Source organism: Candoia aspera, chromosome 4, assembly GCF_035149785.1.
Source record: "Candoia aspera isolate rCanAsp1 chromosome 4, rCanAsp1.hap2, whole genome shotgun sequence".
In the NCBI taxonomy this organism is placed as follows: domain Eukaryota; kingdom Metazoa; phylum Chordata; class Lepidosauria; order Squamata; family Boidae; genus Candoia; species Candoia aspera.
Window position 1 is genome coordinate 47,620,957 of NC_086156.1, and position 19,654 is coordinate 47,640,610.

The window sequence follows — 19,654 nt, forward strand, 5'->3', positions numbered from 1 at the left end:
ACACCCAAAGAGGGCTGCTGAAGATTCGCTGAGTGGCCTTGGGCAAACCACACCCAAATATCAAATGGCATTTTCTCTCCTATTGTTTTATTTGCTTGGTTGCTTCTCCTCCTTTTCCACTCGTGTTTCTTGCATTGCTATGCTTCCGTTTTTGCCTCTCGCTAGCCCCAATTATCAGTCTTCTGGCTTCCGCAGCAACACGACTAAAATTCACGAGGCATGGGACACAACAAGGCGGGAAAGCTTCATGTCCCGAGCACTTCCCTGTCACGCGAGGACCCGAACTGCCCAAGCAGGAACCACCGCCTCTCTCTGCCAGCAACCATCCGCTCCCTCCTTTGCTTTCGCCTTCGTCTGTTCCGGCCGCCGCCGCCCCACAGTGCCCCCTGGTGCCCACGCGCTGGAGCAGCCGCCGCCGCCTCCGTACCGAGCGCTCGCCAGGCGGGGCGGTTGGTTGGTTGTTTTTCCAGACTCCATTTTAGGCTTGCTCTGGGTTGGGAAGGGTGCCGGGTGACCTGCTGCTTGCGGGGCAGCAGCGCGCTACGTCGAGGCCGGGGCCGGGCCCTTGTTGCGCGTGGCCGGTGTGTGACGCTGCCCTCCCGCCCCTCGGGGACTGGGCCAGGGCTGCGCTGAGGAGGAGACAGCAGCTCCCAGTGGACAGAAATGGGCGTCGGGGGCCGCGCGGCCACTCCCGTTCCTAGAAGGCGCTTCTCCTCTGCCTCTTGCCGGTCCTGAGCCTGCTTCCCTTCTTGGCGCCTGGACAGCCGCCGGCCCCGATGGAGACCCCCATGGCGGGGCCGCCCGTCACCCTCATCATCAAAGCGCCCAACCAGAAGTACACGGACCAGACTATCAGCTGCTTCCTGGACTGGACCGTCGGGAGGCTGAAGTGGCACCTCTCCAAGGTTTACCCCAGTAAGCCGGTGAGCCCCTCGCCTTTTCTTTAGCTCCTCCTGAGTCCCCGGACGGAGCAGCACAGCCGGTGGGGTTCAAGAAGCGCCGGCTGAGAAAAGCTGCTCCGTCGAAGCAGGACTCTCTATTTTCTGCTTCTTGGCTTGCTGTAGTTATGCATTTAAAAGGAGTCTGGCATTCCAAAATGGAGCTTTTCACACCGCCTCTCAGGCTTTCTTTGCTACATTTCAGTGTTTTAAAGTTATGGTCAGTAATAAAAGGTAGCATTCCTACTGGTATCCCATGGGACCGCATAGCCATTTTTCTACCTGCTCTACCAGGTCTTTCCCAAGCAGTGATGTGAAACCTTGGCATACTGGCTAGCAGCTAGGCCTTTTCCCCCTTGCTCCCCCAAACCAAAATCTCACTTTTCCAAAGTGTGCTGCAGTAAGATTGCCTTTTTTCATCCGGTATCCAGCAACGCAGCCCACTCACTTGTTGCTCAATTTCTCTGTCCTTGAGCACAAGTAGGCAGTCCAGATGTTGCTCCCTTTACTACTCTTTCTCTAAATTACTGGATTACAGACACTTCAGGTTTCACTTTGTATCTCACCAAGTGTCTCCTAATAAAAAGGTGCATACAGTTCCCATTATTGGAATCTTATTTATCAGTCAAGAGAGCCATTTCTGCAGAATGCTTAGATATATGTCTAAAGTATCATACATGCTCAATCACATATATAATACAACTTTCATATTATAAGGGAATAACTAATCAGGAAACTGATTGTTTGCAAGTGTGAGTCTGCAGAAGCCAATACATGTTTGCCAGTAACTGTACAATCTGCAAAATAACTCCAAACTTCTAAGTAGTTATGTTTAAGAGAGTATATGCTGAAATTGATCTCTAAATCAGTGTTTCTCAATCTTGACAATTTTAAGGTGACTGGACTTCAACTCCCAGAATTCCCCAGCCAGCTCTAAATGGTACTGAGTGAGCCACTGAAATCTCCTCTTGTAGCTTGCCATCCTGCAGTACTTAGCTACTCTGTTGCAAACTTTTTGCTATTATTTAGTTTGAAAGTTATTTTGTCAGGCACAACAACAAGAGCTTTAGATAGTAGTGTCATATTGTGTTTTCTTCCCAAGCTTTATGCTCAAATCATACCTCTCCAAGAAGGTGATTATCACAGTTCTGGTTAATTTACAGTATTGTTATTATTTGTATCCTGGCACTTGTTTGGCCAGGAACTCATCCATTTCTCTCAACTAAAGCAAGCGTCTTTAAAAATGTCTAAAAAAGCAAAATGTTGCTTTTGCTTCCCTGCATTATAGCTGTGCAATATTTTGGGTTGGATCTTCAAAAGGAGATCTTATAAAACAGCCCTGCCCTTTCCTGGGATTGCATAGCTACTAGTCATGTGAAATATAACTGACAAGGGAAGTTTGAGAATGGTTTGGTTTAAAAGATAGAAGAGCAAAGGAAAATCAATACATCTTAGCATTTTTTGTGGGGTTTTTTGGTGCCTTCAAGTCAGTATTGCAGTATTGACTCGTCCCTTCAGTTTTCTTGGCAAGATTTTTGGAAGTGATTTGCCATTGCCTTGTTCCTAGAGGCTGAGGGAGAGTGACTGGCCCAAGGTCACCCAGCTGGCTTTGTGCCTAGGACAGGACTAGGACTCATAGTCTCCCAGTTGCTAGTCTGGTGCCTTAACCATTACACCAAACTGACTCTTCACTTAGTGATATGCCTCCTGATTTTTATTTGGGATTTATAAATAGCATTCAGTATTCTGATATTTCTTATACAACATGGAGATACCATACAAGTTTATATTAAATAGGAGTACCAATCTAGGCTACAAAAATCTAATGGAGCAGTAGATGGAAGCAAAGACATAAAGAAAACTGACTTTGCTGCCATCTACTGACCATATGGATTTTTGTAGTCTAGATCTGACAGCTCTGATACAGTACTCTAAGGCTGTATTTTCCATATAATAGTGCAATTAAAATATAGTATAACTACCCAAACAATAAAAAATGGCTTGAATAACTTTACACTACAAGTGAACATTGGATCATCCTGTAGCCTATGTTCAGATTACAAAGATGTTAACTCTTAATTTATGTTTAGATTACTAGGGTTCTTTTGGATCAGCCACTCAGTCTTCTAGAGGAGTTTATGGGACATAAACTTCCTCCCTTTTGGTATGTTATTTAGAGTGATTCAGTAGTTCTGAGATTTAAGGCTAGTCAAATCCCATTTACTTCAACAATAAATTTGAATTCCTATTTATTACCACATATACTGAATGTTAGTAAAACACACATTTGGAAGCTCTGAATCATACTCATATTCTTCACTGAAGGAGCTATGTATGTCAAAATCAGAAAAAAAACAGTATTTTTTTTCTGGTACCCATAGAAGCATTAGTTAAAAACTGGTTAAAATACAATGCCAATGTTGTGAGAAAAAAGAATTAGTTGTGATGTTTTATGAGCTTATTTACCTTCAAATTTAGCAACACCGAGTTTTATAAATGACAATAGTTCAATCAAGAGTTCAAGTTCAATCACTCTTGAGAAATAAATTACCTAAATATATGTACACTTTATTTATTAAAGCTGATTGGAGGAACTATTCCATGGCTAAAAGTAATAAATGTATCTTTATGTATGTGTATTATCATCAATATACATGTAGATTGGAGCTTTAGACACCATTTACAAATATCTCAAATGTTAAAGCAGGAAAAAGTTTAAATCAAACTTTATTAATCTACAAATATCGTTTACAGCTCTTACAGTTTACAGTAAGCAGGAAAAAGTTTAAATCAAACTTTATTAATCTACAAATATTGTTTACAGCTCTAGTATACTGCTATTGAAAAGGATTAATTCTTCCTTTGTCACATCTCTTAGTCTACAAAGGATCAGAGACTGGTATATTCTGGCAGATTGCTTCCTGATCACCTGCAGCTGAAAGATATTCTCAGAAAAGTAAGCTTTACTCTGTTACTGTGTTTTAAATAGACCTTTTGCTTTTCAAAATAGCAAAGATTGTAAATAAAGTTCTGTTAAACTATATAGAGGTTGTCACTATTGTGAAATGGAGCAATTCCAGTGTTGTTTGAGGAACTACAGAAACTTAATAAAACATGCTGAGTTTGTTTACAACATGAATTGATTGTTTTATAAAACCATTACTGTGGTGATTATATTTCTAAGTGTATATGTAGATTAATGAGGTTTAGTTATTTTATATATCATAAATACAAGTGTTAAAAGTGTCACACTTGCTAACTAATTTATTGCATTGATAGGTCAATAGCTGATCTAATCTTGAACAACAGGTACAGCCCTTTCTGATGAAGGAGTAGTGATGGCTCACTGGGACTGATGGAAAAGAGGAAGAACCTATTGACACTGCCTACTCTCCAGAGTGTAGGTGGAGTCAATAGGTTTGTTTATTTATTTATTATTCACATTTCTATGACCGCCCATCTCCCCCTAAAAGGGGGACTCTATAGGTGAAGCCAAGAGGAGTAGTTTTCTACTCATCTTCTCTATTTCAGAGATCCTAAAAGATACTAGAACAGTGCATACAGGCAATAATATTTCTTATTTTACTGAGAAGCACGTATGCAATCTGGTACAGCAGCTTGAGGACATTCCCTGATAATGCAGTGAAAAGTAAGATCTAAACACTGTTTTTATTTTTAAAAGTTGCTCAGAAGAAAGGCTTAAGCAAATCCAGACACTTCTTTAAAATGTATTTTACATAGGTAGGTAGGTAGGTAGGTAGGTAGGTAGGTAGAGACATAGAAAAGTATTTGGATTTTGCTCAGGTCTGCCATCCTATTTTTTGCTAGGATTAGCAAGTCATAATTATAAAGCAACACTGTTCTCAAATAAAGTAACATAAAGGGCACAAAGCCTAAATTTATTGTGGTATGAGAGAAGTATCTGTAAAAAGTGAATCTTCCACTGAATCTACATTCCTGTACTCCCCATGGTAGGAATCCATTGTAGACAAATGGCAATGTATAGTACTCAAAAGTTTTTTTAAAAAAACATCACTCTGAATATTTATTTGAAACTGGATAAAGCAATTGGAAGATTGAGTATAAATTTAGGAATTGGGGTGATCCAGAGGTTAACAAGTCATTTACTCACAGATTTTTCGGATCCAGTGACTAAAGAGTTCACAAACCCCATTGCATGGACAAATAAGATGAGATGTTCCTTAGTATAAAAGTGAGAATGGGGTCATAGCCACAAGCAGATCACTAGATCTATTTTTCCTGAACATTCTGGAAAATAACATGGGGAAATACAATTTACAGATACACACACAGAACCTTTCCTTCTTTTCTCCTTCCCTCCCTCCCTTCTTCTCTCTCTCTCTCTCGCTTACTTATTCTGTCTTTCCTCTTTCTGATAAGGAAGCCAAGAGAGCAAGCCAGCCAAGAGAGTGCTGTATGTACTGGCCTACCCATTACTGGGTATGCTGGGCTACCTTTGAAAAAGAAGATTGTTAGAACTTGGGTGGTTCATGCAGATGCTGCAGCAGGACCTGCCATTATGGACAGCCTACATTTGGTATTCATTAGCTGTATTAACTAGGTCAGGTTAAGACCTAGAAATTGTATTTGCATAATTTCCCAAGCTTGGGTTTTTTTTTAATCATAGCTTAATTAGTTGTGTGAACCCAACACATTTTGTTATAGTCTGTGCAAATGTAGCAAATGGGTTATTTTAGTAACCTGTAAAGTGCGTGGTGTGAACATACCCACTGTACCAATTATATGAGCATTTAGCCTCATGATTGGTATTGCTAGCCACCATGGATTTAATGATTGAGAGAAAGTAGTCAGTATTAAAAATACTCTCTTTTATTTTAGCAAGATGAATATCACATGGTTCATTTAGTATGTTCTTCACGGACACCCCCAAATTCCCCAAATCCTGACACTATTAGGGAAAGTCATGAATCTTCAGCATCTAGCAACAGCTTGGTAAGTTATCTTTGTATAAGATGTAATCATTTAAGTTCTGTCAATAACTAAATACTGTTTTAGTATATGCATATAGTAGTTATAGTATGATGAAAGGATGGCAGTATATCAACTATTTTGTCCAGTTTAGAATATTAGTTTATTGATTAATTAAGCTGGGAGGCATAATAGAATTATAAGATGTTTGGATTGTATCTTTTAAAACTATGCTTTTTAAAAATCAAACAAAAATGTGCCAGTATTATTTCCCATCCCTCCAGGAATATGTACAATTTTTGGAGGTTTTTAACAGATGGTAGCAAGTACTGTACAGAGTACTTGTACATGTCATGGTCCACATAGAGATTGCTCTGTATAGATTGACATTCACATGGCAATTATGAGTTCTGAATTCATGATTATGTTCTCTGATTCATAATCTGTTTACCTTTCAATTCTTGATGGTGCTGATAGAAAAGAAAAAGGCCATCATGTGAACTAATTTTAGCCAGCAAAATATTCTGTTAATTTTTTTTAGCCAGCAAAATATTCTGTTAATTATTCTGAGGTCCATAAATACAGTATTCTGGCACAAGGTATGAAACTGCAGATTGGATTCCTAATAGAAAGAAGCTAATGGTCCAGTGCAGAATATTAGTTTAGTTTTCATGATGTTTTGAAGAACCAGACCTTTTAGCATAAAGCACAGAATGCTTTGCACATCTGATTCAAAGTATCACCATTTTATTTCAAGAGTTCAGAACATTCGGGATCAACATCTTCCTCATCTCAAGAAACTGTATATACAGCTGTCAGTAATTCTGAAGGTGTGCGACATCGCAACCTTGCACAAACACAAAATAATCAAATGCAAAGCCATCCATTCCCGTATATAATGCAGGGGTAAGTAGCATATAAGTGATCTGAATCTTAGAGTTTCATTTAAACATTTTATAGTGTAAGCAATGTAATGCAGAGCACTGAAAAGGCATAACGATCGTAAGACAAAGACATTAAAAGGATAAGATAAGAAAAAGAAAATTGCATGGCTAAAACTAATGTACACCAACAGCATTCACTATATCTCTTCCTATCTTTCTATCCTTGCAAACTATCCTTCCTTCCATCATGTCCATCAACCACTTCATACATTGCCTTTTGCTCTTCAGACTTCTCCCCTCCCTTATTTTAACCACAACTTTGTTTCCTTTCAACTTTTTATATGATTTGTTTTGCAGTTTGATCCTCATTTATTCCATCTATAAGACCAAACCACCTTTTGCACTGGTATTTTCAGTCCACATTCCTTCAAAACTCATTTATTCTATATCCTAGCTCTTGTTCTATCATACACACTTCCATTTCCACTGCATTCAAATTCTATGTTTCTCCTGACATACCCAACTATCACTTCCATGTAACAAAGTAGGGAGAAACATGGTCTTACATATATTTTGTCTCATAATTGACCACATATAAACCACTACCTTTCTCCCAGGATTTGTAACCTGTTAATTGTTCACTTCATTTTTCTTGTTGCACACAATTATCTTGATCTTTGATTTATTAATTTTCAGATCCTCATTGCATCATAGAATCTATCTGATACTTACTGCAAATCATTCAGGTTTTCAGCTAATACATAAAAGACATACTAAAATAAATGTAGATTCATATCTCCAACCAATATACCTCTGATGTCAGCACAAGTATTCCATATACATCTACTCACAAATATATTAAACATTAAGACATTTTATCTTACTCTCTGCTTTGTGTTGATCATTCCCTAATTATTCAATTGATTCCCACACATGCTTTAGTTCTATCATATATTCTTTTTTCACATTATTAAACAACCTTCAACTCCGTAAATCAAGTTTATTCATAATATCATATGCTTTCTCTAAATCAGTAATTGTACAGCATGCTTCCTGTCTCATGTTATGCATTTTCCAGTGACTTGAAAAATCTGGCCTGCACATCCTAGGATTTGCATAAAGCTGTACTGACCTTCCCAAATTTTGCTCATTGTCACCTTTTGTACTCTGTCAGTCAGAATTCTGCCAGATTCCTTTTCAGGCTCACTTAACAAAGTAATCACCTTGTAGGTTTTGTACTCACACTTGATACCTTTCTGTTTGCATGGCAGAACAATAATGGTATTCTTCCAGTAATCAGGAACAGATGCAGTCTTTCTTATTTAAAACATTAAATGAATTGCATTGTCACTCCTTAAACAAATGAACACATGCATATTTTAACATTTTTTCACTTGTACCATCTACACTTGCAACCTTGCATTTTTCAACCTTCTCATGGTATTTATGGCTTCCTTTTCATAATTTTTAAAGGATGCCAGTAGTTACAACATTAGTTTCAATTCCATTCTTCAATGCAGTCACGGTCACTCCCATACAAATATCTAAAATGTTCCTTCCAACAGTCCCTTACTTTAATTGTATGCAAATCTTTTCATCATTTTTATTCCTTTCACCCTGTTGGAAGTTCCTTGGTTACCCCTCTGTACTCACTTCCAATGCAGTTTTATATTTTAATTGCTCTGCATTTTCTCTGGCTCTTTGAATCTTAAAGTTGCTTGTAATCTCTGACTACATTGTTTGCAACTATTTTTTCTCTCTGTACACATTATACTGTATTTTAATTTTTTAAATAAAAATATATATAATTTTTAAATAAGAAATTCATAGTCTCTTTCCCTTTGTCATTCCACCCAATAGACTTTTTTTCATAATTCCCATTAGTATAAGTCTACACAGTTCTGGGGTATACTGTAACTTAATTCATTTCTCTTTGTTATAAATACTGTAGCTTCCATATCCTTTTTCCTTACATCCACTTTTCAGTTATTCTCTTGGGAGATAAATATACCTGGTTTTAGATTTATATGTGTTCCTTTGCCTTGAGTACATATGAGCAGACTTATACTTTAGCCATGTATTCAAAGCTAAGAATTTTTTTCTAACCAGGTACTCAATGATCACCATTCTGAACCATTCTTGGTATCTGAGTGGCCCAACTACTTTTTCTTTTCTTGTCATCACCAATCCAATTACGTCACCTAGTAGAATCACACTTTTGCTGTAATTGCTTTCATTTAGAATGTTGCACAGTTTTTCTCATTTCTGTTTTTTAATTATTATTACGATTCACTAGAAAGTAACATACAGCTGTCACCAACCTAGGGATTCCTACTTTCATACATATCCACAATGACCCAGATAACAGCAATTCATACTTTCTAGAATACATTTTAGTCCCTTTTGGGAGATGGGCAGTGATAAATTTGATTAATGAATAAATAAATAAATTTTAAACATTTCATAACTAAGCCTATGCCATCACTTTGCTACATGCATTCATCTACTGCACTCCACAAGATCAGACAATTTTTATTCCAATCTATTACGTTCTTCATTTTTAGTTTTACAGACTCACAATCTATTTTTCTTTCATTTCAGATGATAATGTATGCTCTTTACCATTTACTTCTCTGACATTCCAAGTTGCAGTCTTCTATACATTGTCACTAGATGGGTCCATAGATATTGACCTCTGCTACCCAGTCACTGAAAGCTTTTGTCACTGAAAGGTTTCATATTAATTTTTTTTATAAACTACATAAGGTACAGACTAGAGTACCAGCCATCTTTATATCCATGTCATATGCAGAGTTCTCTGCTAATAAGAAGGATAGTACTAGGCAATTTGTGCAAATTTTGCAAGTATGCCACAAGTGCAAAGTCCAGCTTTATTCCAAGCATGTTCATGCTATTCCATGCAAACTAGAATTCTCTAATTTAGAGAATATTTTGCCTGCATCCCACCAACTAAGAGATATATGCAGTATATTGATATATACTCAGGTTGCAGGTCACATTAAAACATTTTAATGTGTTAAAACAGGCCATGTTAAAGAAAGGGCAAATAAGCAGCGATCAGGTATTGTAAACAACAAGCACAATATGTAATTATTTTGGGGAAAATGATTTTTTTGTCTCTGCCAGTTATCTTACAGAGAATCGGTCTTCTAATAACTACTAAGTATACTTTCTTCTGGAAAATTCTGTGTATTTAGCCTTCGGTGTACATAGAAAACCAAATGGAGGTTTTTTTCTGCATGTCTTTAAACAGAGAAAAATCTCTGTGGCTCAGAAGATATAGATTATTCCCTTATGGAATAGAAGAGTTCAAACTGGAAGCCGGAAGGTAACCAGTTAAACATACCCTACTTCAAGAATTATGAAGACCGCAAGAAAATTTGATCCACTGTGTTGAAGGCCCCTGAAGTATATTAAAAAAGAGGTGCAGTTATGAAATTAGTCTTTTGGCAGTAATAATAAATAGTTACAATTTTAATGTTTTCTTTGCAAAGAAAGATCTTTAATGTAGAAGAATATGTGGTAAAAGGAGATCAAATAGAATTTTAGGGAAGATATTTTTTGAATAACAGAATTACTGCTGGTTCTCTCTTCCCATTACTACCATTTTTACATCTCCTCAGTCTGAGTCCATAGAGAATTAGCAAGGTCTCCTGTGACACCTTGCAGCCAATTTTCTTCTAAGGTAGAATTGTGGTCTGATGCAATATGGTTGCATCAACTTGTATTACAGTGAATTCTGTTGTTGCCTTTGAAAAAGATGTATAACATCTCACTATAAGGATTTTTAGATATACGTAAGTTGTTAGATTTATATGTTTGCCATTTCTGGGCAGAATGTTAGGCTATATAAATTGAAGTAATAAATAAATATAAACTAAATAACAGTGGTAACAACAACTGTTACTCTTTTAGCACTTCCCCTTTCTAACTAAATCCAATTTGCTAGGTAAACCATTAAAACTGCAAGACTTGCTACATTTTTAATGTAAGGGAACACAATTTGTGCTAAGGTATTCTGTTAAGCTGTTTTATTTTACTTTAAGCATAATCTAACCTGTTCTACAGACTGTTTGGTGTAAATAGTATTTCCATTTACTACAGCAGTAAAAAGTGCTGCTATAAATTTACTGCTACTATAAATGGAACTTCAGATTGAGTATTACCATGATGAAAACCTGTTTCTGGCTTGTTTATACTATAGCTATTTTTAAAAAAATCTGTTCTATCATGTCTGATTCTTGGAGACTGCCTGGACAAGTCCCTGCAGTTTTCTTGGCAAGGTTTTTCGGAAGTGGTTTGCCATTGCCTCCTTCCTAGGGCTGAGAGAAAGTGACTGGCTCAAGGTCACCCAGCTGGCTTTATGCCTAAGGTGGGGCTAGAACTCACAGTCTCCCAGTTTCTAGCCTGGTGCCTTAACCACTACACCAAACTGGCTCTCTATAGCCATTTTACTTTGTTCTTTAACCTAAAGGTTCCCAGGGTAGCTTACAAATATCAGAAAGGAGAGTCTTTGTCTTCTAGTTTTCAACTTAAAAAAATGGCACTTATGGAAAAAGGTGGAGGAGGGAGGGAAAAAGCAGGCTTGGCCATCACTTCTTAAAGTGACAGTTGAAGCCTTTGGTTTGAAGGGAGTGTAGCAATTAGTGAATGTGCCAGCATTTTATCTTCCAGAATCTATATTGACTTTTCTATAGAAAGAAGTGCATAATCACCTTTTATGTTAGTGACTGTTTTAGGAGGCCTGAAATGTTGTTCAGTTCTTTTGAACTCATTGCAGTCTTTCATTTCTACATGTTTACCAAACACTTGGAATTGAATTTGTAAACAGTAAACTATGGGAGATGATGAAATCATTTGTAATACTTCGTTCTTTTTCATGCTTTTCTGTGTAAGAAGTATCCTGAAACAAGGTTGTTGTTTATATCCATTTTGGGGGCAAAAAGTGATGAATCAGTTATTGCTCTGTTTTTATTGTATGTTTTATGAGTTATGAACTGTCTAGATTCTGTGATAGGGCCATAAACGTTTTTTTGAAATAAATATTTTAACTTTATGGCTACTAGATCTGGGCTGCAAAAATCCAAAGTACTACTAGAGGGAAGCAAAAATGCTAACTCTTTAGTGTTATGTGGTGGTCATATGAATTTGTGCAGCTCAGATCTGATGGCACTATTTTAACTATATGTACCTCTGTTACATAAAACAATGGCATGTAATTAACTTTAATTTTTTTGTAGCAACATAGATAATCAGTTTCCTGGGCAAGGAATGTCAACTGGGTTTCCAGTGTATCCTACTTTCAGCCCTCTACAGATGTTATGGTGGCAACAAATGTATGCACGTCAGTATTATATGCAATAGTAAGTATAAATAGAGCATGATGTTAATTAGTACTAAGATGGAAGGTTGGTAACTAAGAGTGTATTGATTTTTTTTGTAGTTCAGTTTTAACAAACCAATTCTGAAATAAAAATAAGATTTGTTAAAACAGTTACTAGAATTGCTGAACTATAAAAGTTACTCATTTAAGGACAGTTTTATTTTTATTTTGCTGGCTGACTTAGATACATGCTTTGTTGTGAAGAAAAGTGATTACAAAATGAAGATTTGCATTACCTAGACTGCATTTTGGGATGAATTTTCTTGGAAAAATGGAAAACCACCATGTCAAGAAACAATTCCATATTTTCAGTTTCTTTTTGTGTAAGAATTTCCCTTAACAGCACAGCTGTGTTGAAGGGGAAATCAATCTTCTATAAATGCTATGAAATTTATCATATTATAATGGCATGATTAATCTTACACATGATAATTCAGTTGATGACTGAAGAAAAAAATAAGCATATATTCCCTTGATTTGGGAGGTATGTAATACTAACTAATTGCTAATAACCGCAAACTCTCTGAGGAATTTTTTTTCTGCAAAAATTCCCTCTTTACTACTCTTCTTGCCACATAAAATAATTTTTCTTCCCACAAATGCACTACAAAAAATGAGAATACATGTCATGGTGAACAGGTATAGGATGGAAATCAGGCCACATACTTTTCTGATAATTAATTTAGAGTAGATGGTACCTGTAAAAGCAAGCTTATTTATTGAAAGCAGAGATACACAGAAGAGAGAAAACTATGTAGAGTACAAATCCTTTTACAAACCTGAGACCACCTGAAGGGCAGTTTCACATATATGTATAAAAGAGGGAAAAAACGGGGGGCAGGCTTAAAAGAGCATGACCAGTTGCAGTGCCTTGTGATCTTGTGATTGCCATTTGCAACCTTCTCTGCTGGATTCCCCAGAAAGTCAATGGGGAAGTCAGCAGGGAAGGTTGCAAGTCACTGGAGTAAGTCTCCCCCACCCGTGTGCCCTCCCCCAGCCCCTCTGCACTCATGCCGGCCCCTTGTGAACCCTCCCCAAGCCTCGCCGCATCTCCCTTGCATCTGGGCTCATCCCCATGCACTCTCACACACCCTCCTTGACTCTCACTATGCCTCCCTCGCACCTCTGCGCATCCTCCCTCACCGCACCTTCCCCTTCACTTGTGCATCTTTCCTGACCCAAGCACAATCACATCCCTTAGCAATGGAAATTCTGGTCCCAATTGCCATTGTAAGCTGAGGACTACCTGTACGTAATTTCTATGCTGAATCTTATTTCCAAAATGCCTCTTTTAGCTACCAGTGAGAGAGTTTTTTCTTCCCTTCCTCAATTCTTTCAAGGGAGAGGGGTGCCCTTTCCCCAGCAGCTGATTCAAATGCCACGATGAGATTGTTTTGTTGCATAATATAGATAGCTAACTAATATGCCTTGCTTTTGAGAAGCCATTAATTATTTCTGTTACAGTCAAGCTGCAGTTTCAGCCCAGGCAACCCTCAATCCTGACTCTACCAGTCCTCCAACTCCACAGCCCACAAGTTCTGAGCATGTTCCTGCAAATGAGGCCCCAGCAGCTCCAAATGTAGCTCCACAGGAGAACAGGCCTATAAATCAGAATGTGCAGATGAATGCTCAAGGAGGTCCAGTCATGAATGAAGAGGACTTCAATAGAGATTGGCTGGACTGGATGTACACATTCTCCAGAGCAGCTATTCTCCTTAGTATTGTATATTTCTATTCATCCTTCAGCCGCTTTGTTATGGTGATGGGAGCTATGTTACTAGTTTACCTGTAAGTAAATATGATATATTTATATAATAGATAGTTTTTGTGAATTTAAAGCACACCAAATTGGAGAAACTGGAAGAGTTTGTACATTATGTATTTTGTTCTGAACTTCATCCGTTTGTACTCCCTAGCACCCCCTTTGAATACAGATATATGGATTAGTCTGCAGTTTTATTAACTTTTCTGTCACATAATTAGTGAGCTTACTGTTTTAATAAGATGGTCTGAATGTTGCAGGTATTTTATTTTTTTACATGGTCTATCTGTTTGGAGTACTTACAAAGTGTAGCACCGTCATCTGCATCTAAAACACCCCTGAGATTGCTTCAGGAAAAAACAGTGCATCTCAGTTACTTCTGGTGGGGACAATGGCAGCTTGAGCTGGTTTTTTCTGCTGTCTGTGGACTGACCTGTCAGAGTGGATTTTTTACTTGGGCTCAGGCAGGCTTCCTTGGAGCCCAGAAGCGTTCTCCGGATTAAGGAGAACCCCAGGAATCACTCCATGTGTTCTCCAGATGGCTGGTCACAGCCAGAAGACTGCAAAACAGCATTTTGTGATCGACTGGTAAGCGATCAGCTGGGAGGTGGGTCCGTCATCTTCTTCCCAAGCTGTTCTGAAACCAAAATGGACCTTAAAGCTGCCCATCCCATTTCTACACCACTAAGGGTTTTTTCGTTTCAATTTACCAAAGAGAGGCATTCTACAGCAAAGAAATGCGGAATCTCTTGGTGACTCTCATTATTTTTGAAAATTATTAACTTGGTAATTTGGCTTTTTATATATAATTTGTTAAATTGAGATTTAAATAATTTTGTTTTTTAATTGCTTTTTTTATTAAAGTGATTTTTGAGGAATATAAAACTTTTCCTTCTTTGTTGAATCTGCGGATTGGAGTTCTGATCTATTTGCTTTCACTTTCCCATGGGAATGCTGTTTGTTATTACTTTTTATTTTCCTGATTGGTCACACCGGAGATAAAAAGGCTGGAGAGAGTGTTCAATTACAGCATTAATCACTTTACCTTCCTGAGGCACTAGAGGGCGCCATAATCTATCCTACTGTTAAGAAATATGGAGGGAATTAATTTGATATTTTAAGATCTCTACAATGCCATTATTCAAGTCTTGGAGCATTTCTCAGAATTTGTGGAGTCCAAATTGTCACAAGAATCGAGAGAAACTGATAAGGCTGAAAACTACCTTAAGAGTAGAGTGGTTTCTCCAAAGAAAAAGATGAAAATTGGTGACTTAAGTTTAAATAGTCAAAGGAAAATTGAGTTGTCGAAAGTTGAAGATAAGAAAACAGTGTTGCCACCATACCATGATCAAGAAAGAAAAGTAAACTCTAGAGGCTGGAAGATTTTGGACAAATATTTGGGCTTTTAAAAGCAGGTTGTAGAACTTGAAATTGACAAGAGAAAGCTCTGTACATAATACTGAGACATGTAAATGCCTTGGTTTACTTTGAAGTGGGATAATTGTCTAAATATCAGGATGGTTTCTTAAAGGTTTGGATAAATGGTTATGCTGTTTTGAAAATTCTTACGTTTTTGGTAAATGCCTAGGTTATTGTTTATATGTGATTATCAGGATGTTTTTTTAAGGGTTTAGATAAATGTTTATGCTGTTTGGATAATTTTTATATTTTTGGTTAATGTTAATTTAGTTGGCAGATAGGAGCAAATTATAGTGAAGAAGGGTAGTGTTGGTTACTCTGTTAGGTTCCAAATTATGTTTCAAGGGTTTCATATGTTTTTCTTTAATTGGGAGGGTAATTTTATTTTAGAAGGGAATGTAATAATGAGAATTTAAATGTTTTATAGAAATAATGTTTACTATAATATGAATTGGAGCAAGAGACTGATACTGATTTATGTATATCTTTGTCACAGAAAGTCAGAAGTCACTTTGTAGTAATTTGTTTTGTGTTTTTTCACACCTTTTTAGTTCTGTTTCTTTTTCTTTGTAGGCTTCTTTGGTTCAATCTTTTTAGTTTTTATGTATATTTTGAAAATTCTTTAATAACATTTTCTAAAAAATAAGGAAAAACCAGTGCATCTCAATGCATCCTCTCTTCCTGGATAATTATGTATTTTGAAAGACAGCTGTCCTGTTAGCAGCAGATATATATATTTTCCCCATACGATTATCTAGAAAAGATGGTATATTTTTGCTATTGCATCTGGGACATTTCAGACTCATGATTATTCTGCATAGCAGATGGCATCCCTTCTAACTATTTTGTGATACTAGAATCTGTAAAAAATGTGAATTTAAACATGAAAAGGAACCTTTGAAAAGACCATATAGACATAAAAGTCTACAACGCATTTCTAAAATTTGAGCAAGCTGATGAGAATATGTGTCTTAAAATAAAACAGAAATGGGTCATGAACAGAATAAAAACTATTTTATCCATCCCCATATCAAATTAATTCTTTCAGTAACACTTACTATCGATGGAAAGACAGACCATGAGAGTCTGTGGGATGAGTAGTTTGCCTAAGTCTATCCAGTGAGTTCATAATTGAGGTGAGATTCCTGGTGCTATGTATTAGGAAATCCATAGGCTGAATTCAGAAAGATCTCCTTGATCTTACTCCCAAGGTTAACTATTAGTGTACATAATTGTGAAGTACTGAGTTAATTATATAATCTGTTTTAAAGTTTATTTCTCTTTAATATCTGAAATGCTTATTTTAAAACTATATAAAATTTAGTATATTTTAACATGATATTTATATGTTATATACTGAATATGCTTTTTAATTTCTCAGTCTCCTCACTTAAAATTCTGTAGAATTAGAAATTTATCAGTCTTATTTAGGGAGTTGAAGCATATGAAACTTTTATCCAAGTTGTTTGATCTATATGAACTGTACATTCAAGATTGATGACTTAATATCTTCAGTATGAAATTCACATCAATACAGCCCAGAGAATGTATATGGAAATTCCAGATATTTCATATGTAGCACTCTAGGCCATTTACAAATGAACTGCGTAACTGATACGCAACATCAGAAACTCGGAAGGATGTATATAGCATGAAAAACAAATTTTTACCTTATTTTGATAAGAAAAGGTTATGAGGTTTAGTACATTCATTTGTTTGATTTAAATACTGCCTTTCCTCCAGGAACTCCTTTTCCCAATTTTCTTATAACAACAACCCTGTGAAGAGATAATTGTCTCAGAATCATCCAGTGAACTTCCATAACCACGAGTGGGCTTGGGTCTAAGTCTCCCTAGTCCTAGTCCAGCACCATCACCACTGTGTCCTGTTAGCTCAAGATCATATCCAGTACACAGGCATGTGGAAAATAGCTCACAATTGGAAATGGGTGTGAAATTCTCTCCCTCACCTCCTAATTTATATCTTTTATAGTGGTTTGATACAAATTTAGTCACATTTGGACTCACTGAAATCAACTGAACTTTTTAGTTTACATTTAAGATTTAATCCACTGTATAGTAAGTGTGCATATTTTTCTTAGGTGAAAGCTGATCAGTAACACATAATATTTACACTGAATTGTCATGTGCTCATCTAAAAACAGAATATGTTAGTGCTTTTACAAGTATATTTTACATGTTACATGTGTTCAAAAATATATAATTGTATCATTTCAATTATACATTCAGTTCATTCAACTGCATTCAAAAGTATGTAAGTTCCTGGCTGAGGAGTTCCAAAAGTTGTATTTCTAACACATCTGGAAAGCCCAATGGGGAAGAATGAGTTAAATGATACTGACCTTAACTGATCTATTATCATTTGTTGCTTTATATTATTTGCTGACTTACATGTTTTTATTTCATCTTAGATTTTAAAAAGTATGGTTTTTTTTTTAGTAATTTTGTCACTGTCTTTTATAAAGGCACCAAGCTGGGTGGTTTCCATTCAGACAAGAAGGAATCCAACAGCCTGCAGCAAACAATGCAGATATAAACCATGATGGTCAAAATGTAAATAATGCTGGACTTGAAGAAATGGTAAGGAGATGAGTTGAGCAACACCATTAATTAAGAATTTCTATTTTATGAAACTTGAACTCTAAATTTAGGAAATAAAAATAAAGTTATGATTCTAGGCATGTTTAATAGGGAATAAATTTAGTTGAAATCAGAGCTTCTGAGTAAATTTATATTGAATTGCAATGTCTGATTAATTTTTACCATTCATAAACATGGTTTTGATTTGTCTATAATTTCTTTATCTAATTTGCAAAGAACAATACATTGTACTTAGGTATCTAGATAGGAAGGAGGACACATATTTTCCAAGAAACTGCAGTTTACAGTAATTCCATTAATAGAAATTCCATTAAAACAATTAAATCACCTAGACTTTTTTTTCTATAAAGGAACGTCTCATGGATGAAGGTATTGATGAAGACAGTGGCGAAGACATTATTGATGTCAACACCGAACAGCATCCTGGATTTATGGCTTCTGCGTGGTCCTTCATCACCACTTTCTTTACATCCCTCATTCCTGAAGGGCCTCCACAAGTTGGCAACTAAGCAAAGGAGGAACTACTAGTAGTAGAGCAACTGTGCTTTAAAGTGGAGTGGAAGTTGACTCTGGGAGGGTGGTATTTTAAATACAGTGCAATTGCAAAAATATATATAATGTAAATTTTCTGATCATGCTGTACAAAATGTGATTTTTTTCCCCAGCTTTCTCATGCTAATGAATATTTTAAGCAAAAATGGACTACTAAATGCTTTAAAAATATTATTCTTTAAACAAGAAAAATGTAAAGAATTGGTCTTCCATGTTTTTGTTTTAATTGTATTAACAGAGGGAAGGAACCTGTAATTGGTGTGCAATGTCCTTCCTTTAAAGAGTTACTAAATTACCGATTTTACCAATAACACTAGAAATAAGCGCCTTCATAGTAAAATAGAAGTTGTGTTGGAATCTTTGTCATTGTTACTTTTTTAAAAAATTATATGTCAAAAATTTATATTGGATTTTAATTTTGAGCAACTCAGCCTTGCTGGTGGTATGTTCTCTAGACTTTCCCACTCACCTTATAATTTCAATAATAAAGCAACATTTTGAAGAGAATAGATAACAACTGAGTACATTACAAACATTTAATCCATACTGTAGTTAAAAAAAATAATTACAGGAGACAGAGATGAATGTAACTAGTTTTTAAATTAAGCTATAGTAATGAAACATCTGGAACTCTTCAGTATTAATTTGCATGAGCATGGCTCAGTATGTCTGTTCTGTAAAAAAAATCATAGAGAATGTTGAATACATCTTGTGTTATTTATAGCAGCATTATCTAAATTGCTGTCCTTCACATGTGTTGGACTATAATTATCATTTACGATAGCAAGGGATTTTTGGGAGTGGGGCAGACATAATAGATCCAGGGGTTACATATATCAAAATGAGCGGTGCTAGGTACAACAGAAATACATTAAGAAACCAATGCATAGAATAACCTAAAAATTACAAATAAGTGATGTATTTATGGCAGAGTTCATAAACTTTCAATGGTTTGCCTGTAAAACAGAAACTCATTGTAAAGGTTCCCAAATTATTATTATGATTACGTGTCATCAAGTCATCAACCCTTAGCAACCACATAGATAGATTTTCTTCATGGTGATCTGTCCCTGGTCCTTCAGCTCTTCCAATGGTGCACTAATTGCTGCTGTAGCCATGTCTAA

General features: G+C 36.3%; 1 protein-coding gene across 1 annotated transcript; it reads left to right on the top strand.

Moving 5' to 3' along the window:
- The first annotated feature begins 421 nt into the window (after nucleotides 1-421).
- Nucleotides 422-18,887, top strand: HERPUD2 (HERPUD family member 2). Its single transcript, XM_063304047.1, has 8 exons — nucleotides 422-923; nucleotides 3,817-3,894; nucleotides 5,799-5,912; nucleotides 6,646-6,794; nucleotides 12,034-12,156; nucleotides 13,641-13,964; nucleotides 17,843-17,957; nucleotides 18,329-18,887. The coding sequence occupies exons 1-8, from the start codon at nucleotides 777-779 to the stop codon at nucleotides 18,485-18,487; spliced, it is 1,209 nt and encodes a 402-aa protein (XP_063160117.1). The 5' UTR covers nucleotides 422-776; the 3' UTR covers nucleotides 18,488-18,887.
- Nucleotides 18,888-19,654: the final 767 nt, after the last annotated feature.

What these genes read in the sequence shown, in the direction of transcription:
- HERPUD2 (XM_063304047.1), top strand. Translation starts at nt 777, where the DNA reads ATGGAGACCCCCATGGCGGGGCCGCCCGTCACCCTCATCATCAAAGCG. An exon ending in AGGTTTACCCCAGTAAGCCG is followed by an intron (nt 924 to 3,816) that starts GTGAGCCCCTCG and finishes CACATCTCTTAG; the next exon opens with TCTACAAAGGATCAGAGACT. An exon ending in TTCCCGTATATAATGCAGGG is followed by an intron (nt 6,795 to 12,033) that starts GTAAGTAGCATA and finishes ATTTTTTTGTAG; the next exon opens with CAACATAGATAATCAGTTTC.